General features: G+C 43.2%; 2 protein-coding genes across 4 annotated transcripts; one reads left to right on the top strand and one right to left on the bottom strand.

The window, feature by feature from the left end:
• Positions 1–389: 389 nt before the first annotated feature.
• ttc7b (tetratricopeptide repeat domain 7B) lies at positions 390–17591 on the bottom strand. 3 transcript variants are annotated; one of them, XM_062557229.1, is made up of 23 exons: positions 17393–17591; positions 15249–15403; positions 15078–15153; positions 14837–14929; positions 14159–14322; positions 12409–12530; positions 11946–12024; positions 11265–11440; positions 11052–11115; positions 10813–10950; positions 10411–10599; positions 10141–10258; positions 9833–9890; positions 9461–9533; positions 9113–9273; positions 8911–9027; positions 7963–8060; positions 7306–7554; positions 6070–6120; positions 3833–3973; positions 2579–2781; positions 1476–1549; positions 390–1204 (listed from the first exon to the last, which is right to left on the bottom strand). In XM_062557229.1, the coding sequence occupies exons 1-23, from the start codon at positions 17511–17513 to the stop codon at positions 1057–1059; spliced, it is 2868 nt and encodes a 955-aa protein (XP_062413213.1). In that variant the 5' UTR covers positions 17514–17591; the 3' UTR covers positions 390–1056. The 3 variants fall into 3 exon arrangements, with proteins under 3 accessions (XP_062413213.1, XP_062413214.1, XP_037341582.1); XM_062557230.1 differs by lacking the exon at positions 6070–6120 and having other exon boundaries at positions 17393–17590; XM_037485685.2 differs by lacking the exons at positions 6070–6120; positions 7306–7554 and having other exon boundaries at positions 17393–17589.
• Positions 17592–18875: 1284 nt separating this feature from the next.
• On the top strand, positions 18876–21519 carry fam177a1 (family with sequence similarity 177 member A1). The gene is made up of 5 exons (XM_037486087.2): positions 18876–19020; positions 19432–19605; positions 19699–19765; positions 19951–20048; positions 20197–21519. Exons 1-5 carry the CDS (start codon positions 18952–18954, stop codon positions 20410–20412), a joined length of 624 nt encoding a protein of 207 aa, XP_037341984.2. The 5' UTR covers positions 18876–18951; the 3' UTR covers positions 20413–21519.
• The last annotated feature ends 117 nt before the right edge of the window (positions 21520–21636 follow it).

Genomic DNA, 21636 nt, shown 5'->3' with positions numbered 1-21636 from the left:
AATTGGTTGGGAGTTTAGCTGGTTACCAGCAGCATGATCTCCTTTCTGTTTGACTTTATGTTCATCTATTGGAACTACTGCTGAAAAACCTAATCAGCTGTCCCCAACAGATCAAAAGCATGTATTCATATAAAGATGGGATTTATTTTACAGCAATGATTTGACATTTTGGGAAATATGCTCACTTGCTTCTCTGCAAAGATTCACATTGAACAATTAATTCCTCTCCCAAATCACGAGATTCACATTTTTCATCATGTTGAATTATTTCTTTAGTCAAATGTAATGAAAGTGGAATCTTTGAAATCATAGAATGTCATGTTAATATAGTTTAACAAAATAGCATCTAAGGGCTGTTCACATGAGAGAAAATATGCTTTATTTAAAAAAAATAAAAAGAGCAGCCATCCTTTGAACATCAGCGGCTCTAAATCTGATCTGCTGTGTGTGTTCTGGCATTTCAACTATACAGTCTTTGTTGATCGGGTCTGTCGAAGCTCAAAGAGAGAGTGAGCCAGCCGAACACCGAGTGAGTGTGTGTGTGTGTGTTGAGATTATCAGTAACATTTTGCTTGTAAAGGAAACTCTAATGGACTAAATAACATGTAAACAAAATGTAAACTCTTAGGCTTCTGAATACTTCCAACGCAAGAGTTGGAACTCAACTCCTTCAATCTTATTTACATCTTCAGTAATGAACAAAAACACACAGCACACTACAAATCAAGTACGGCCAGAGACTCACGGGCAACATGTTGGCACACGCACACATAGAAATGGGTTTACACACACGCACAGAGTTCACAGCCACAGAAAGGCATTGTGGGAAGGATGGGTTGACTTAGGGGAAGCATACAAGTATGTTTATGTGTACTATCTACATTTCTATACAGTGTGTGTGTATTTACAATTAGGGTACGGCAGTGTGTGTAGATGGCATGCAGGCTTACTGGGTGTCAACTGGGTGTTTGCAGCTTACAGGTCCGTCATATGTGCCACTGTGTTAAAGAACTGAGGCTATGGCTGTGAAGGGGTGTGTGTGTGTGTGTGTGTGTTTCATAGCGCTCTGGGTATGATGGTGAAGGGCAGAATGGGGCTGCTGGCCTCCAGCTCCAAGGCAGTGAGGAAACACTCGGTGGCAGCGGCAGCGTTTCCCTGAGCCTGCAACACCTCGCCGAGGCTGTTCCACACGTCATGAGCCGTGCTGAGGAGACAGGAAGGAAGAAGAGAAGGGGGGGGGAAGGATTGTATGAAGCAGGGTGATGAGAGAGAAAATAGGAAGTAGGAAGGATAAGAGAAATAAAGAGAGGGAAACGGGAGGGTGATGAATGACAGGGAAGGATAGAAGGAAAGGAAAGAAGGAGGAGAGTAGAGAAGAAAAAAAATTGAAATGAAGATATATTCCCCACTAAAAATGTATGTACTAAAAATCTGATAATCAAGTACATTGCGCGCACGCACACACACACACACACCTGTTGACCTGCACCGCATCCCTGAGGACTTTTTCCGACAGACTGTAGCGCTGCAGCTGGTGAAGAATCAGACCCTGTCGAGTGGTGGAGAGACAAAGGAGGAGGAAAGAAGAACAAGAAGGGTGGAGGGAGAAGATGAAATCAGAGACGTTGGGTACCGGGTGTGCATTTGAACGCAGACACTGGGGCTCCTACGCCTCACTTGTAACACGAGGTCACCGAGCAATATGCGATCGGGTCCTACACCCTCCCTCCCCTCCGGCCTTTCTCCTCTATACATGAACAGGTAGACTGGGACACACAGCCTCCTCCCCCATAAGATCAAAAGCGGTGTGTCCCCATGCAGAAACACACACACCTCTCTTTCTTTCCAGCATCCCACACAGCAGACTAAATGTGGATTTCCTCCATTCTTCAGCACTTCCATTAGAAGTAGGCTTTGATTCACGTTTGACCCAATTTAATGACATAAATGTGTATTCAACAAAAGTACGGCCCTGAACTGTCTGTTACATCTCAGCAAGTAAAGGCCTCCAGGCGGCATTCCTCCTCACAGTCACGAGTAATCAGCTAGAGGAATGATTGAGTGCCCTGTGAGGTAGAAGTGGGTCCTCTCTCCTTTTCATTGTACATACTTTGATTGTGTTAAATATGCTCTCAAATGCCTGGGGGAAAAGGGAAGATTAATTATTTACTTTTCTGATGTCTTCCTTATGAGGGATTTATGAATCTTGCTGTGGAAATGAAGCACTAAGTACTTTGGAAGTATTGTTTGAAAATATATGTATGAGTGTAACCAATTATTTAGTTAATTCCATTTGGAGAAAATGGAGCACAGGAAGTCACCACTGAGACAAAAGGCTCTCTGAGACTGTTCCACTGGACCATGACTATTGTTGAACGGCCCGTGATTTGGGGGTGGGTGGGACAACACCTCCAAGACTGACTGCACGAGACTGACAGCAAAGGGCTCCAACCGGGACTCAGCCAATAAGAACAGAGTGCGAGGACAGAACAGAGACACTAATCTCGCTCTCTGCTGATCGACCATTCATGTCTCAACCTGCCCAAGTCCAGGTGTGTGTGTGTGTGTGTGTGTTTACCAGTCTCTGCATGGTCTTGACATGCGTTGGGTTGATGGACAGGGCTTCTTCATACCAGCGTTTGGCCTCCTCTACGTTGCCCCTAAGTTCAGCAACCTGCCCCCTCATGTACAGCACATTATGGGATGTGGGGAAGAGGTTGGAGGCTTCCTGCGTGCAGGCCGAGGCCTCTGCAGGCTTCGACATGCCGGTGTACACCTCGGCTGAGAAAACACAGGAGGAGGAGAGCGTTTAACGTGTGTCTGGTACACTTTGTATTTCACATATCATACATAGTCAGTGAAAACGGTCCCTGGCTGTCGCTGTTTTGTACAAGGACGATGCTGCCGTTTCCTAAGCAACATATTATACCTTGCAAATGAAAATGATTTGTTCAAACAAAGAACCTCCAGCAGAAAGCAAAATGTATTGGGGGTGAAATTATTCCATTTTGCTAAAAGGAGAAGCAGAAATTGTGAGACAAAACAGCCCTCGAGTTTTCTCCCTCAAACAACAAAATGAAAAACATTTCAGTATCAAGGTCATCTACTGTGTTCTGTAGAGAGAGGGAGAGAGAGAGAGAGAGAGACCGAGACCACGATGACACAAACAGGGAAAATGAGTTTGAACCGTCTGCTCATCTGTCCTGCGATTGGATGATTATATTAGTGCAGTCGTCAAGCTGGAAATGACCACCTCTGACATGAAGCAGCTGGGCAGATAAATGGAAGCACAAGCAACTGTGTGTGTGTGTGTGTGTGTGTGTGTGTGTGTGCACACGCTCTGTCTACATGTTTATGCGCACTCTTCAGTCTGCTTACGTTTGTGTCTGCTGGGGATGCAGAAATGAGAGCAAGTCTAATCTGCTGATACACGGCCCTGCATGTTCTTGATGCTAGGAGGAAGATAATGTATGTAGCACGCCATGCTTAGATTGAGGTACAGAGTAGTCAGAGACAAAACGGACTCCTCTGGGCACAACTAGGCGACACTTATCGATCTGACCTCAACCAGAAATGTTTGCTCCTTTCCCTACAACTTCTTCATCTTCAGAAGATCAGAAAAGCTGATCCTGATCAATACTCAGCACGTAACAGGTTAAGGCCTTTTGGTATCAACATGGGTCGTCATATAGTTTGAACCTTGTAGACACAAGGTTCAAACTATATGAATGTATTCCGTATTAGAAACCCAAATAAACTCTTTTCAAAACCACAGCTCAGAGCTTCATAAGTTACTTTCACATGTATGTTGCGGGTGTGTACGTGTGCATACCTGCATGCAGCCAGATCTGAGCCAGGGTCATCCAGGGGTGCATGGGTCCGTGTTTGGGGGCACTGCTCTGCAGAGAGGAGGCTACCTCCGACAGGGCCTGCTCCACGCGACTGGCTGCTATGGATGTAGCATGAACCGAGCCTGGGAGGGGGGGGGGGGGGGGTCAAACCATTACACATGTCTTCAAGAGACACCGACTAACTACTAACACTATTGTAAAGCAGCAGTGTTCCACAGCGCAGCATTTGAATTCAGCCAAACACACAAACAGATTTCACGCCACCCGCCGACAGAAAAGAGGAAAATACCAGTGAAATCTGGAGTGTTTGGGTGAAGTTAAACGCCCAATAGTCAGGGCCCACATTGGCAGCAGTGTCCTGCTTAAAGCCTTTAAATCAGTCCACACATTCCCCAGGCTGAAATACGCCGTGTTATGAGCTCAACCAGGTGGAAATGAATGCATGCATGAACACCGCATCAATCTGCACTCTGTGGATCAGTAAATGAAAGAAGTGTGTATCAATTGCATCGGATTATTGAGGCAGAATGGGGCCACGTGGGAATGCGGATGAGCATTGTGGATGTGTGAAAGTGAACCATGATACGTCTGCCTCCATGCCCATAATACTTTTCACATATTGTCATATCTTTCTAATGTAACATAGAACATACACATGTCTGTTTTTTAAATGCCGCTCACCCCCCATCGTCTACTTATGTGTACACAATCCCTCCAGAGAGAAACTCTGCTCTTCTCAGTGTCCGTTACAGCGAACTCAAAACCTCTAGGAACATTTAGCTGTTCTTGACATGTTCTCATGCATCATTTTGAGTAACATGTCAAGTTAAGCTGATAAATATTGATTTAACAATGATGACTTAATCCATTATGAACGGTTCTGTGCGACATTAGGAATTTGATTAGTTATACAACCATTTTGACGTTTTAGAATACATTTATGTCGGCTTCCTGCTTTAAATGTTGTAAAATTTGAAAACTATGAATGCTGAGGATTTCTTTAAAAGATTTGGAAAAATAAGACGGCGCTGGACTGTTTTCCACTTTGGTGCCTTTAATATCCTGATGTCTAAAAGGTCCCTTTCATAAAAGCTTTACTTTAATAAAACATCTCCCACAACCTTCTAATACTATTTTAGTATTCTAAATTCACAAATGATCCTTTAACCCACGTTGATATGAAAGGTGTACTTTTGTGTAGGAGAGGAATGACCCATTTGTAAAAGATAAGTGCGACAAGAATAAAAAGAGAAGATTTGAATATCAAAGTTTCATGTGTTGCTGATAAGGATTTCTCTCTGACTCTCTCAACACAAATATATTTTAAGTAGAGCTGGTTTAAAAGGGCTTATTGGAAGAATTTGTCGTTAAAAGCCAGCATGCAGCAGCACAGACTGGTTCAGAACATTCCAACAACACGTTGAAACAAGACAAGCATTGTTCCCTTAGTTAAACTCATATTGATGAAATCCCAAATAACTTACACAGCAATGTGTAAACATCATTTCTGACAAATAATTGTATCAGCCAATCTACTCCAGAGTTTAGAGAGAAAAAAATTGCACTGCACATTTTTTTTAAATCAATGTCCGCCTTTCTCCAGTCCGTTTGTTTTGATCATGTACCGTGAAGCTTGTACAGGTTTATAGCTTTATAGGTTTCTACATGGGCCTGGCACGGAGTGAAGTGCTTTCCACTCAGTGATTGATTGGTCAAAGAGTTGGAGAAAGAGGAGCAGAAGTTGCTTTCACTAATGCCATTTTGTACCCCTAATCCTTAAGACAATGTATCAATTGGATATTTAGAAGAAAAAAACTGCACTAAAGAAGCTCTGGGGGTTTTTGACAGGTGCTTTCTTTTTGGGGATTTTTATTTTGCGTTCGTTGTTGGAACTGAAGTGTGTGTCAATTTTCTCATGAATAATTTTTAAGTGTAAATTACTCATTAGTCACAAAGTCTGAAACAACAAAGACTAAGAGCCTTATGACATTATGAATTTTCATAAGGTGCAAATTTGATTCAGCATAAATCTCCTGGAAACTGGCTGCAGACATTAAATGAAAGCAGAGGATGTATGTGCACACGTATACGTTTCCTTTCTGCAGATATTGTACACACATCAGTACCTTGTCAGGAAAGGAAACCTAACAGGGACCAAAGGATAGATCGAACAACAGATGAAAAAAAGAGGTTAGATGGAGGTTAGATGGCTACTTACAAACAGAAAACATGGAGGAAAAACCAAGAGTGTTAGCGTCCTGAAGACCGCCTTTAAAACAACGGAGGGATGGGAAAAAAAAACAGAAAGACAATCATTAATGATTGCAAGAAAGGTCGCGACAGAAAAATATCAGAATTATTACGAGTAAAAAGAAGAAGAACGCTGACACCAAAAAGGAAGGCTGTAGCATGATGAGGAGGTTTTCATCCGTCACAGCAGCGTTTAGACCACGTAACACAAGACGAGCTGCTTCTACACTTTATGACATAATGTGTTTAAAAAAAAATAGTCATGGTAATAATGTGCAATTAGTGCAAACGGGCTCATCCTTTTCGGCTTAATTACTGTACAAGTTAAAGTGTGTGCTTAGAATAAGGCAGCTCAGAGTAACATTAGGGATGTGATTGCCTTATCGCCATGGTTTTATATCATCTAACTGTTCTATGGATAACTGAGAAAAATGACTATGCAGATAAATGATTTAGTGGAATAACAACCAGCATTTTCCAGTGGAAACCTCATTAGCGGAGGAAAAGGCAACAAGGAGAGACAACATAGGGTGGAACCGAGGAGCCAGGCATTAAATGTCGGTTCAAATGTATAATCCTCACAGAAATCCAGATAGGAAAAGATGCAAAAACAGAATGTGAAAGCAGAAGGATGTGAAGAGACTGTAAAGCTTCAATATGAAAAACTCATTTTCACAAGCTTAAAAAAAAGAACCCCACTGATCTCAAAATCCTAGATGTGTCAACTGCGTGTGTGCGAGTCACCTGAGACCATCACGAAAAACACACACACACACACACACACACACACAGTTCTGACATCGAGGTGTGACGCTGAGGCACAAGTGTCAAACAGGTCAAACTCCAGACTCCCCGGTCTACGGGGTATTCTGCCTCATCTGTTATTTGGACAAACTCTGCACCTTCTTTGTAATACTAAACAGAAAACAAATTCAAGAAATATCAGAAACACCGACCGACTAACCAACAAATGTATGGAATGTATGGATAAACTTGCTTGTGTGATACTTCCTTAGTTGATGTAGTGACAAAATGTATGTAATTTTTAACATTTAAAAACGAAATATATATTATTTAAAAAGACATCTAACATGAGCTTCATTAGTAAACACACTGAAAACACACAAGTAAATTGAGAAGCAAATCTCCCAAAGGTCACTCTTCACACCATGCTAGAGGCCAAGTGGACGTGGAGGCGGATTACAATTGGAGGATAGCTGTCGGAGACAGACGTGGTTGCAAAAGGACTGAGTCCTGGTCTTGGTGGGTGCAGGAGGATGTGGAGGAAGAGGAGGGAGGAAGGATGGGTTTTTGGGTGGAGGAAACTGAGACGGCTGGTAGATGAAGACAGGAAAAAAAGGAGAGGCAGGGGAGGACAGTGGGGAGGAGAGGGTGGATGGGGAGGTGGGGGAGACCGGTTCAGAACCAGAGTGAGAAGTGGAAGAACCTGAGACTGAAAAAACAAAAGGGTAATAAAACAGAAAAAAGGTTAAATAAATCAAGGAATAAAGAAAAGGAAATCCTACAGGTCAATCTGCACATGCATAAATTCCCTCAAATTGGCTCATTTTGGTACTTTTCTGATAACTAAATAAGAAAAAGAATGAGCCTGATGCAGTTTTGAATGTTTGGGAAATGTACAAAAACAAGAAACCCAACCCATATCTCCCTTTTGATGCTATTTACAAAATCAAATCATAATTGACAACTGTACAAAACAGAAATATGGTCACTATTAGATCAAAGAAGTAAATTGTGTTTACTGAAAATCAATCAGCTCAATTGGATTAGTTTCACTGGGGAGGTTCTCAATAGGAGTGAATGTGAATGTGTGTGTGTGCGTGTGCGTGTGCGCGCCTACCCGTGTCTGGGTCACTGAAGTCAGGCAGAGTCATGGCGTTGAGCTGTCGTCTGTCTGCCATGGCTCGGTCCAACAGACTGCTGCCCCGCCCAGAATCACTGCCACAAAAACAAACATGTCTCCAAAGGCAATGCAGCCACTCCCTATTTTTCTTGGAGGATGAAACATCAGCAGATCTGTTGGGTCACTGAGGCCTTGCAGTGAAAGCGGAGATTTACTCAACACTACATCCAAGAGGGTTGAGATTAGCTTTTTTTAAATCTTCAAAAAGTATTGTTAATCTTAATTTTAAATTGTTTTATTAAAAAACTACTATAATTGTAAACGTAGTTACCTGAGAAGGGGTGGCAAGGCCCCCAATTGGATAGTAGGGGAAACACTGCTGTCCTAAATTTGCATAATTGTACAAAGTGAGTAAAAAAAAAAAAAACTAAATCTGTTTAGAACTACAAATGTTGGGTCTTCTGCCATTAAAATAGGCCATCACTTCTTATGGACCCCATTGTTAATCAGCATCAAACTGAGGCATCGTCTGTCTGTCTACTCGGTACTCAGTACTCTTTTTCTGGTATAAAAGAAATACAAATCTTCTTCCCACTCCCACGGCAGGGAAGGGTTGATGGTGACCAGGCGTATGCATATTTGCATTGCAGTGCCTTCTGGGACTTTTAGTATTAGCCGTATGCGTCCTGTTGACCGGTGGGCCAGTTATGGTATCATATTTTCTTGTGGCCGGATAGAATTGTAGACATTATAAATTGCAGAAATAATTGAATACACACTTGAGTTTGACAGGTCTGGTTTAGGGTCAATTGAAATGACCTTTTATAATTCTCCCCTCCATAAAGACTCACCCTGCTTTTGATTTAGATAGCAGCAACAGATTTAAGCATTACAAGTTGTTGCATGTAATAGAGCGAGTGTGTGTGTGTGTGTATGTTTGTGTACCTGGGGTTGGTAAGGTTGTAGAAGCTCTTCCAGATCTGCAGCATGTGTTTGCAGGTGAGTAAAGCTTCCTCTGGCCCTCTACACATTGACTCCAGCTTCACCTTGGTATACAGCAGACTACGACACGCAACCCACACATAAACCCCACGCAGGCATGAAGACAACTTGTGTGTGCTTTAAACGAAGCCTTGTGGTAGCTTACTTGAAGTTCTCTGGGTACTCAGACAGGGCCATCTCTATAATATTGAGAGCATCGTGGTAGTGCTTCTGAGCAGAGAGCAGCAGGGCGAGCAGATGAAGGGAGTGGACATCGTCCCCTTGGAGCTGTAACGCCTGGCGTACATAGCCTAGTGCTTCTGGGATCTACACTCACACACAGACAGACACACACACACATACTACAGGTTTTCACCACAGTCGGGGTAAAAAAAAGCACTTTGTCAAGTGCCAGGGGTCTTTTATCCTGATGTTCCCTGACTCTCTCGGTTTGGTATCCATGCCTTAAACTTGTTTAGTGATGTCAGGCTGTTATTACTTAAGATTGTGTTACCTGTCTGGACACAGCAAGCTGCAGCGCCAAGTAGAAGGCTGCTAGATGGTCGGTAGGGGATAGACTCTGAGCTCTGCAGAAAGAGATATTTCAAGCTCAGATGTGCTAAATAAAATGTCAAATAATGTTTCATAAGACTTTAAAGATCCATATGTGCAAATCGGGTCGCTTCAGAAGCAGAGCCGTTAAAGGGAAGCAAGGTCAAACTTTCCAATCAGACATAAGATTCAAATGATACCAGCAAATTTAATGGATTGATAAAATAGGATAAAATAAGAGTTTCTAATTTGCAGGACCTAGTTAGTGCTGTGAAAAAACAAAATGAGTGAAATGTGGGTGTAAAAGAGAAGAGCAGCATGGCTCAGTCCCAACCTCTGGAAGGCTCCCAAAGCTTTCCTCTGGTACTCCTCCTGTGTGCTTCGCAATGATGCTGAAGAGTTCCAGAGAGACCGAAGCAGGGATAGGAGGAGAGAAATAGTGTTTTCATGAGAAACATCATACAGTAAACAGGAAACAAAAATGGATGCATGCTGTGCCTTTTTGTCTCATCACTCAGGTGAGCCAACAGGGAAATCTCCCAAATATCCTTATCTGAAATCTTAGTTCTAATGCTTTTCAGTGTACTTAAATATCACCCTTTCTACAACAGCAAACACACACACACACACTCAGAGAACTACCGTCAGTGGCTTTGAGGCTGTAAACCAGCCCGATGGCCAAGAAGCCTTTGGCTCTGAACTCTGCTGCTTTCTCCCCCATGTCAATCACAATCTTTCCAAAGCACTCCCCTTCGTCCAACTGGATTGTGAGAGTACACAGACATCAAATTAGAAAGAATGGAGTCAAAATATGTTGTTTTAGAAACTGAAAGGTATTTAAGGGAAGGCATTAACAGAGCTTCAGCAGTTAGCTGCATTTGGGTTGATGTCTGCGGGAGGCTCCTCCCTTACCCAGTGCAGCGGTCCGATGCACAGCTTGACAGCCAGCAGCGGGATGGTGGGGTCGTCAGGCTTCAGACGAATACACTCCTTAAGGACTTTAACGGCACGGGCTGATTTCCCAGCTGCCATCAGCGACAGGGCGAGCTGGTACCACAAGTGGAACTCCTCAAAGGCAAACTTCATGGCTCTCTCCAAACACTACAGACATGGGACACATTTCATCAAGTGATTCTTAATCTTCATCAACTTAGATTTTAGAGCCAACTGGATTGTAAAAACACTAATTTTTGGGGGGAAATACATGCGAGAAAAAATAAATTACAGTGTGATTTAATGTGGGTGTGCTATAGTTGTATCCACTTCTCACATCACTGTGCCTGTGGGTATGCAGCCCACAGAGGGATTACTAACCTCTGACAGCATCTCATACTGCCCTCTCCTGCCCAGAGCTATAGTCAGCAGGTCGTACACCACCGACGCAGACTGCAGGCTGATAATGCGATCGTTGTTGTGTTCAGGGATTCTGCTCAGGACGGCGTCCCGGTTAGCCTGAGCACACACAGACACACGGGGCGGTTGAGGAATGGCGCCATGTCCCGATTTCCAAGCCCGAAGGGATGACCCACAGCTTTAGACGTGTTTGTGCTTACCATGGACTCACTGATGAGCAGCAGCAGCAAAGCTTCTTCTGTGTTCTCCTGAGGGCAAAACAGACTGAGAGAAGTCCCCCGAGGGAGTCAGATTCATGGAAAAGGAAAGACAATTTAGGAAAAAGAGCGTGGCAAAGATTTAATTTTAGAGACATGTTGGTTATTTTCACCATATTCCAACTTTAGCATCAACGCACACACATTATCACTTACTTCTCTCCCGAGTACACGCGTGGGCGTCGGCTTAAGCTGTAGTTCTTGGTGTGAGTGTGTCCCTGCCGCGTGGGATCATCCAATGGTGACACGGTGGGCGGGTCTTCCAGAGGAGACCAGTAACTCTGTTCACACATTCCTCTGAGCAAGATCTCTGCAAGCTGTCTGGCTATGGTCTGCATTCACAAACACACAAACACATTTGGAAACGATTGCCTGGAACAAACACAGCAGCAATCCGTTTACTTGGGGCTTACTTTGCTTATAATATACTTAGGATGCAGACCGTTGTATTAATGATATAACAGTTGTACAGACTGCCATCTGGATCCTTTCATCGTCATAACACACACAATAAATATCTAATTTTAAGTTAACTTGCTTGTGTTGGGTTTTGAATGGGACTCAAATGACATTTGCACTCAGGTTTAGGTTTCCCCTTTTAGTCTCTTACAGACGCAGCAGAGGGCTGGAGGGAATCATTTTCCACAATGTGGACATAATATATCGTTTGACATTTTGGGAAATAGCATCAGCATGATGTATCTACTTTGTACAGTTTAATCAGTAAAAGACCTGCTGAGTGCTTAAGGAGAACTTCCTACGGTAGCCGGACAAGAAATCAAATAAATGTGTTATTGCAGAGCAGAATTACAAAGTCCACAAGCCATCATCCCTCACCATGCGGAGGCTCTGGGTGGTTCTGTTCTCAACAGCCCGAAGAATCTCCCGAAAACGGCCCACGCCTTGTGTCAGGTTGCTATGGCAATGCAGTGAGGAAACAGGAAGAGGGACACTTGTTAAGAGTCTGTAGTGTGTGTGAAGTGTGAATGGAAGATATCTCACAACAGATGAGTGCATAATCCCACTCATGTCCAAAACAAGTTTCAGTGTGAGTGTAAAGGTGAACATTCAGTAGCATCAGTAGCAGATATAAACCTTTGTCAGATTCCAAGATGAAAAAGGTACAATGTTAAGCTAAAGTTCTTCATATCTCGTGCTAAACTTTCAATGAAAGTTTCTACAAGGGGTGTAAATACAAAAATATGTGTCTCCATAACATCTGTTTTCTGGTTTTGAAGTGATTGACAGGCGAGCCGTCTATCTGATTATCTGTCGAGCACCACCTGCTTCCCCTTCTCACCCGTTCTTGAAGTGGATGACGTGGGCTCTCTGCAGGCCCGTCTCCAGGAAGTAGCCCAGTTCCAGGTCTTGGGCGGTCGGGCCGGGCTTCGGGCTGCGGTTCTGAATTCCTGCCGATAAGGCCTACAGAGACAGACAGAAGGAAGTACACGAATCAACAGAAAATTGCAGACAGAGATCTGCAGAGACCTGAATGCCTTCCGAACCAAATCAATTATGTGGACAATTCTGCCTGCCAATGCAGTTAATATCAAAGCAAAAAGTTTTCTTTCATGTTTGATGTGCATCTGCGGCCAAAGCAATGAAACCAGGGTGAACTAAAACCAAAGAGCTGTATTTGTGTGAACAACAGAACACACTTGTGTGTCTGTGTGTGTGCAAACCTGAACAAGACATTTTCAGGGGAAACAGTCGGACTGATATCATTTTTCGACAGTAAGATTCAATTGGCCCACTCAAACTATTTCATTTCAACAGAGGCCTATTTAACAAATACAATTTATTTATGCACGAGAAATGTGAACTAAGCAAGATACAGATAATAATATCTCTGTCTTTGGCAGCCTGCATGTGCAAGTGGGACTGTTGGCAGCCTTTGTTTAGGCCAACTTTTCTTGGCCTAAATTTCTGTATGTTGTGTTGAATTATTAATCCAGCATGGTAGAGAAGATGTTATGACTTTAAAGAAAGCCTTTAGATGTGACTTTACTAGAGCTAAAGCAATATTGGATTATTAGTCAGAAGATTTTTAGTTATTCAAGATCAAGCAAAACTGCAAAAAGAAAAACAGGTTGTAGCTTTGTTTTAAGGATTTGCAGCTTTTCTTTGTTTTGTAAGAGAATTCTTGGGCTATGGAACGCTGGTCAGTCCAATCGAGACTTGCACAATATGCTATGTGCATTTGTCACTATTCTTTGACAATTTAGAGATGAAATGTGCAGCCCTAAACCTCAGCGGACTTTTCATACGAGTACGACATTTTAAGAAATCCTAGAACTCATCATATTTCCTACGGCATCGTAATGCTGCAACCACCAGAAAAATGGTAAGACCGCAGAGTATCACATTATAACAACATATTTCCATATTATTAGGACATACAAGGTAATGACGTACAACAATACATTAAACGATAAAGTTGATGTCATAACATTATGTTAACTTATATACAACAACGTATTTGAATTTATCCGTCTCTATCTTTGTGTGTCCAGTGCACAATTGTTGTGACCTCGTAGTATCAAGCAGTGAAACCGTAGTCCTTTTGTTCCTTTTTCAGAAGAAGGAACTGTTTTACCTGTTTTAACATGAACAATAGAATATATAACAATATCATGTACAATTTCTTTTTCTGGTATGACAGCAACACTCTTCCAAACCTTGATTTCTTTCATGACTTTATAGAACTCATGAGCATAATTTGAATGTCAGGAGTGTTTGATTTGTATCTTCCTGCCTTTTATTGCATCTCCGTTGGCCAGCTCAGTCGGTTGGAGAATGTTCGCTCTAAGACTTTCTGCAGACTAACAGGGGAGTTTTGTTTGCTAGTTGGCTGTCACAGACATTAACGAGTTGTTGTCATTCTTGCACACTGTCTGCAGGGCACAGCATTGGCAAAGCATTCGGATGTCTAGGTGCTAAAAAGTTATTTAGAAACAAAATGCTGCGATTGACTTTAATTATGCCACTTTCCAACGCTAAAACTAAAAGGTCTGCCTGAAGACGCAGCACCACATGCAACCAACGTGTACCTTCTCAGCCTCCTGCAGGTAAAGCAGAGCAATGTCTCCGGACTTTTCATAGCAGGTGATGATTTCCTGGTCCTGGTCCGTTGTGCTCCTATTGGACGAGGGCGACCCAGTGTTCTTATTGGATAGAGACGGAGAGGCTGCTGGGACCTTCTCTAAGCACAGTCCTGGGGGACGGGGGACGGAGACAGGGAAAGAGCATTGTAAGAAAACAAATACACTGTGGCAAATACCATGAGTCACTTAGTAGTGTTGGATGCACATAATGAGCATTTTTATCTTTTGATCAAGTTGTTTGATGTAGTTTTTTATCCCTCGGGTGACAATTTTCTCCTACTGATGATTGGTTTTAAAACAAGCTGCTTTGAGCCTTGAAACATCATTCAGCATTAATAATAACCACATTAATTTCTCATCAATGATGAATGATGGGGAATGGTTGCTTGGGTTTTGAGAATTGTATTACACAGAATTGAATAAGAATAGAACAGTAAGTAAATATCCATTATTCAAAGGCATCCAAAGGTGCCTGATGTGTGACCAATCCGGCAGAATCCAGTTTATTCCACAGCAGTGACCCTGTACTGCCCCCATGTGGAGCAAAGCCGTAGTGCTGAGGTTAGAGCTGACAAGGTTAAATCAAGGATTCAAACGATGCTCCGAGTAAGTGTGTGTTTATACCTTTGGTAGCATATGCCTCAGCTATCATGGATAGCCTGTACACGGGAGCTCCCCCCAGCTGCATGTCATCCAGGTTCACCCTGCTGTAGTGACCTGTCAACACAGAAATTATGGATTAATGAATAAATTGCTTGGTAAACCAGTATTTCATAAAACCAAGGGCACTTAAAATTATATTAGTAACATTATCCCAGTCACAGATATTAAATATGAGTGAATAATCCAGAGAAGTGTGTCTCACCTAACGCGTCCCTGTGTTCTCCCTCCACATAGCAGAGTTTGGCCATCAGCAGACTGGCCTCCTGGAGGTAATCCGCCTGAAGGACCGAAAACAAGACATTTCCTCTCCTCGTTATTTTGGCTTTTTGAAACCACGTAAAATCCTCCAGACAATCTCTTCACCCACAGTTACCTTAAGGTTTCCTCTGTCAAGAGCAGCAGTGAGGTGTTTCCTGACCTCCACCAGTTTAGGTCGTGGGCCCCTGGGACTGGCTCCCTGTTTGATGGGGTTCTCCTTCAGGTACGTCTGAAGCTTACATTCCCCAAGCAACAACTCACCTAGGTCATCTACGCATATACACACACACACACACACAAACATGACTCTAGTTGCCTCAGAACAAAAAAAACACAGTTATCGTATATGGTTAACCTAGAGTCTAAGTGTATATTCTAAGGGTCAATCTTAAATCAAGCTATAGCCCATCTAAAATGTATTGATATACAATACGCAATTTAAAATGACATTTATGTTACATTTTAGTGACTATTCAATGAGAAGGTATCCACTGGTGACCGTGGTGGTCGATTGCAATAAATATCTCCACACATTGCAGAACGCTGCTGTGCTTACACACATACCAGTCAGAATTATGTAAAACCGTAACATGCTTAACCCTTGGTGTGATTGTGCCAGATTTTAGCGGTTCGAAAGGGTGAAATGGGCACTAATCCTGAAACTGACAGTCAGTAAGCAGAGCTTTCAGTCCCACTTTGCCAAATTACATTCCATAACGGCTGCACTTTCTTCATCTTCTTCCACCACTGTAAATTAGCTCTCACTTTAGCCATTAAATATTTTTACTTACAGTTCACAACTATTTTATACAATTTCTGTTTCAAGACTATGATGCCACAAGACCCCGCGTTTTCCTCAGCCTTAATGTACAACAGAATAGCAGCAGTTCCTCTAATGCATTCTTGTCTATGGTTGCTCAGCTACCACTTAAAAACAAAAATTGATAGAGCTTTTAATGTCTGGCGTATATTTTCTAGTCATTTCTCAACAACTGCTTACCGCAAATTACATTTTAATAAGTGCAGAAGCCTGTATGTAGCTATTTTAAAGGACACCAGGCAGAAAAGCAGAACAATGATTCCCTCTCTGTATTAAGCCCCTCTGACCTCAATAATGGGCGTGATCAGAAAGTGGAGTAATGAGTACACTCATACAGCTGTGCATTAATAATGGTACCCACTGAAGGCAAGCAAAAGCAAGATCCTCTTTAATACAAAGATTCGGGGGAAAGAATGGGAGTGTCCATTTATAGACACAAAGTTTAGATGGTAAATACATGCATGAGCAATCTGCCTTGGTTGTGGCAATATGGAGCAGCAGACATTTGCAGCGGAAGAACAATTATAGGATGTTGTAATTAGTCAATTTGGAAATTATATTGGATTAGAGTAATGAGTGATATCACAATGGTATAATCATAGTAACAATAATGAAGTGAATATAAATTGCAAGGCGGGATGTAATATAACACTATTTACAAGTCCCTCTGTCACATTATTATCTGCATAGTGATGCATTTATTTCATATGGTTTTAAAAGAGCAATTCGATGTCACCCTACAATACAACGATTCAGATTACACGGTGTTACTTTGTGAAACAAACTATTTTTTTTATTTTCTGACCTACTGCTGTTTTGCTGGGAGTGCAGTTTACCATTCACCAAGTTAGACAGCTAGCTTTAGCATGTCTGTATAATCACGCATCTGAGCACAGTGACGCTATTTGGCAACAAATGATTTGAAAATAAGCCACAACAAACTCTTAGGGGACTTTAGTCAAACGTGTGCTCTATGCGGAGCTGATGTTGAAGCATGTCATTGGTAAACTGGTTATTCTGGTATAAAAGAAAGCGACATCTCGACATGTCAGAAACAGGGCTGAAAGTACTGTGCTATGAAGGAGTTTGCCAATGATTAGTGACGCTACTGTCGTAAAGTCAAGCAAGGACGACATTAACCGAATGACCGATGTCCGCTGGACCGGAGAGACCCACCGGGGCAGAGCCGTCAGACCACGAGCCGAGTCCCCCATGTCTCAAATCTATGTACGTGCGTGCGAGACGTTACACACACACTGCCCGGAGAGCAGGGGGCTTTCCCTTGACCTTTATTAGCTATCTGGCCTCTAACAAGATCTCGGTGCTGGAGAACTCCCGGCACCGGCTGCCGCCATCAGGAAGTACCGAGGACTCGGACCAGAGGGAAGGCCCGAGACACCGAATGAACGACCAGCCGGGAAGGGCCGCTCGTTTCTTACCGTTTGATATGAGTTTGGCGGACAGCTGGCGGACCAGCTCCGGTATCTTGTCCCATTGACTCTCAGAACGGCACCGCTCTATCTCGGTCTCCAGTCGTGAGCCGGACTTCCTTGCTGTCATTTTTGAGAGTGGGCTCGACTGGACCAAAACACCACAGAGAGGAAACCGGAGCTAGTGCGAGCGTCTAGCGGTTTCCGGTCCCACCTTTCGAAATAAAGGTCTGACTTCCAATTGTTGCAAATTGGATGACAGGAATCAGGAATCAGGAAACATTTATTGCCATAATATGTCAGACGTACAAGGAATTTGTCTCGGCGGTTGGTGCATAACAGCAGACAGTACGGCAATGGACAACATACAACATAGTGCAGGAATAAGATACAAATAAAATAAAATATAATGCTATGGATTAGTAATATAAAGATATGGGTTAGTTAAGTTAAAAATAAAAATAAAGTGCACCAGCCAACAGAAAGTGACAAATGAAAGTGACAAAGTGTATGTACATGGAATGAGAGTCAGTCAGGGGGGGCCCCGGGCTCTGTTGATGAGCCCGACTGCCGAAGGGAAGAAACTGTTAGTGTGGCGGGAGGTCTTAGTCCTGATGGACCTCAGCCTCCTGCCAGATGGAAGGGGCACATATGTCCGGGGTGAGAGGGGTCAGCTACAATCTTTTTTGCCCACTTCAAGGCCCTTGAAGCGAATGGCAGAGATGGCAGATTGCAGCCAATCACCCTCTCTGCAGAGCGGATGACACGCTGCAGCCTGCCCTTGTCCTTGGCTGTGGCTGCAGCGTACCACACGGTGATGGAGGAGCAGAGAATGGACTCCATGATGGCCGTGTAGAAGTGCACCATCATCGTCTTTGGCAGGTTGAATTTCTTCAGCTGCCTCAAGAAGAACATCCTCTGCTGAGCCTTTGTGGTGATGGAGCTGATGTTCAGATCCCATTTAAGGTCCTGGGTGATGATGGAGCCCAGGAAACGAAAGGAATCCACAGTGGTGACGGGGGGAGTCACACAGGGTTAGGGGGGAAGGTGGGGCTGCGTTCTTCCTGAAGTCCACGACCATCTCCACTGTCTTTAGGGCGTTGAGCTCCAGGTTGTTCTGGCTGCACTACGTCACCAAGTGGTCAGACTCCCACCTGTAGGCAGACTCATCCCGAACAGAGATCAGTTCAATGAGGGTGGTGTCATCCTTTCTGTTTGTAAGGTTTAAGCCTATTTTGATTGTAATAATCGTATTATTTTACATTTTTTATTGAGTCTACCTAATGTCTAACGTATTACATTTTTTATTCATTTATTTATATATTGGTTTGTTTGCTTTATTGTTTTCTCAAGATACATAGCAACTATGTTGATCAATGTATTCCTCGTTTCTTGGATCGTTGAGGATGCAGTTTGTAAGAGAGTATATTAATGGCTCCTTTTTGCGCAGTTGGCACCAAATACGATTTGACCCGAAAGCTTTTATTCTGAATAAATCACAAGCGGAAGTAAAGCTATCGGAGCACAGACAGTATCTCGGTGAGGTGGAAGGGCTAACGTCAACTGAGATGGGAGAAATGTCGTTGTATTTAACGAATGTCAATGTTTCACTGGGGCAAACCATGGAAACTGATAAGGTTTGTCCGTTCTGTACCACTTTCAGTGTTTGTGAATGAAAAAACAACTATGTTAATTAATAGCGGAGAGTTTCCTTAGCTCAGAAGCTACCCGTCATCAGCCTCAAAGTAACGTAAGCTAACGTCATCTCTGGCTGGTTTACGAACCACAGCTGAAACCAGACGTTCACTTCTAACCGAGTTCTGTCTCCACATTTAGGACCCTTCACTCACCTCACTGTGTAGCACATCTAGTTAAGTAACTGCTGCGTAGTTATGTTTATGTGAGGATGGGTTCCGCAAACTCACGTCAGAATATATCTAACTCAACCATGTTGACGCAACTTTTACAGTTCGTACAAAAACTAATATTCCGCCGCATGTTACTAAAGTAGCGATGGCATGCAGATACATGTGCTGCCCGCTTAACAGGATCCAGCAGGAGCGACAGACTTCGACACGGTGGAGATGGGAGACTCCGCTGGGAGGGTGAAGGTTCCACGCAGGACCATCTTCTTCGCCAGTGGGGAGACCATGGAGGAGTTCAGCACCGATGAGGAGGACACGGAGGAGCCTGTGAACAGAGAAGTCATTGCTGTTGATGCCGTAGGTTCACATGAGTGTGTTTTTGGGGGTGGGGGCTGACCAGCAGATGTATGCTCTATTTGCCATGTCCTCTCCTATTCTTCTTTTTTTTAGTCCAAACTGACGTGGGCTCCGTACTTCTGGTTCCACCTGTGGAGAATGGGCACCTCCACCATCTCAGGTAAAGTAGTCTACTGCCTCAGTCGGCATTCACTCTAGCAAGGCCCAATGGCATCCTGAAGTACCATGATAGCATCTACAGAGGAAGTATTACAAATATTGCATTATTCCGTTTTCCATTGTGTCTTACTCTTGAATTGTACTGTTTGATCCACTTCAAGATATCGCTACTGTTTGTCCCTATAGTGTGTGACTACATGGGAGAGAGACTGGCCTCTCTGTTCGGCATCACCTCTCCTAAATACCAATATGCAATTGATGAGTACTACCGTATAAAGAAAGAGGTATGGCACAAACCCACACGCACATCCACGAGTTCCTTATGTCCTGAATATAGTCATATCGGTTTAAAAGGCCGTGAAAGAAAACAAACATCAGTTGTCAAACAGAAATCTATATCCGCATGAAATGCAACACACACTGCCCACGCAGGAGGAGGAGGAAGAGGAGGAGGACCGCTTGGCTGAGACGGCGGAGCGTCGTTTCGCCGAGCAGCAAAGAGGCGAGCAGGGGGATCCTCATCCCGCCACCGTGGAGCAGCCAGAAGCATCCAAAGCCTCCTTTGTAAACATCAGCTTTGATCTGGACCCTGAACCTCCTCTGAACACCACAGACACCAACAGAGTGCCCTCCCCCCTCCCCTCCTGAAAACAACATCCACACATTTCTTTCAGTGGGGAAACCTTCATTTAAGTAGCATTATACTGTAGATTAACAGTGCGGTTATGGTTGTGTTTTCTATTTTATAAAAAGAAATCTTCGTACACAGTGCAGGGGAAATGAAAAGGGCTGTGGAAGTAACTGCACTAGCCTTATGTGTGAATGTGTTAGTGTGAATAAGTAGCATCAGACATTTCCCAAGTTGAGACAGTTTTGCAAAGCCGCGGTCGGACTCCGGTACTGCCACACCGTTTGTCCCCTCGGCCTTTCTCCTCTTCCTCAGCTACTTGTCTCTGGCAGCATTGTGTACACCTGGCATGTGCATTATTAAAGTGTAAGTGGGGTGGCTAGTCTTTTAGTTCCAAGCGATACAGATAAACAGGGAATGATGACACACACAGTAAGACCCTGCTGCTTCAGCCTTTTGATTGTCACAAGTACTTCCTCGATGCGACTGTGCCTTTCTGCTCTTTGGTTCCTCTAACACGCTGACTTATTAACTCACAGGCCTGTTACTCCAAGAGCTCAAATCCAAGGTGTGATGCTTGTTTTTGTGGATTAATTAGTAACATTGGTTTCCTCCAGCGCAGAAGATCTGACTGCAAAAAGGGTGCCATTTTATTTGAATGTTTAAATATTTTGTCAGCTCTGCTGGTAAGCACTCTAGATACTAAATGTGTTTGTGGTGATGCTTAAATACGGCATGGAAAGAGAATGTGTTGATGTGTACCTTTATGAGTACACACGTGTTCTTTAAGTGTCCTTCTATAAGCCTTTTATGAGCATTGAGCTGAAGCTGAGTTTAAGGAGGAGTAAGCTTCTTAATATTTATTTATATCCACCGACGCGGCTGTGTGGCCTCAGAGCAGCAGCATTCCTCTTTTCAAAATTATCCTGCTCAAGTTTTGTTTTTTCTTTTAACAGGCTTCTTAAGAACATTTTGTGTGTGAATGTCTTTAACTAGTCAATGAAGGACAGTCATTGTCATTTTGTATCTGTAAAAGGGCTGACTTTAACCAAACGTCAATGAATATGTACATGCTTATGTCCTCTCTGTTAATAAAACATTCACATGGTGAGTTTTTTATTACATGACATTTCTTTTTTTCAGTTGTCCCATTGTGTTACATAAGAATTAATCACCAAAAGTTCCTAAATGTTATTTACTAAGTATTCAAACTGGAGGCGACCGCAGTCATCCCAACCAGCAAA

This window comes from Pungitius pungitius, chromosome 14 (genome assembly GCF_949316345.1).
Source record: "Pungitius pungitius chromosome 14, fPunPun2.1, whole genome shotgun sequence".
NCBI classification, from domain to species: Eukaryota; Metazoa; Chordata; class Actinopteri; order Perciformes; family Gasterosteidae; genus Pungitius; species Pungitius pungitius.
Note: the sequence above shows the minus strand (reverse complement) of the source record. Positions and strands in the feature narration are given on the sequence as shown.

Bases quoted from the DNA above. Each gene is read 5' to 3' on its own strand.
- ttc7b (XM_062557229.1), bottom strand. From the start codon at position 17,513: ATGACAGCAAGGAAGTCCGGCTCACGACTGGAGACCGAGATAGAGCGG. The intron at 2,782-3,832 runs GTATGCACACGT...GTGTTTTCTCAG, and splicing joins TCAGATCTGGCTGCATGCAG to CCGAGGTGTACACCGGCATG. The intron at 1,550-2,578 runs GTAAACACACAC...ACCACTCGACAG, and splicing joins TCAAGACCATGCAGAGACTG to GGTCTGATTCTTCACCAGCT.
- fam177a1 (XM_037486087.2), top strand. From the start codon at position 18,952: ATGGGAGAAATGTCGTTGTATTTAACGAATGTCAATGTTTCACTGGGG. The intron at 19,606-19,698 runs GTAGGTTCACAT...TCTTTTTTTTAG, and splicing joins AAGTCATTGCTGTTGATGCC to TCCAAACTGACGTGGGCTCC. The intron at 19,766-19,950 runs GTAAAGTAGTCT...TTGTCCCTATAG, and splicing joins GGGCACCTCCACCATCTCAG to TGTGTGACTACATGGGAGAG.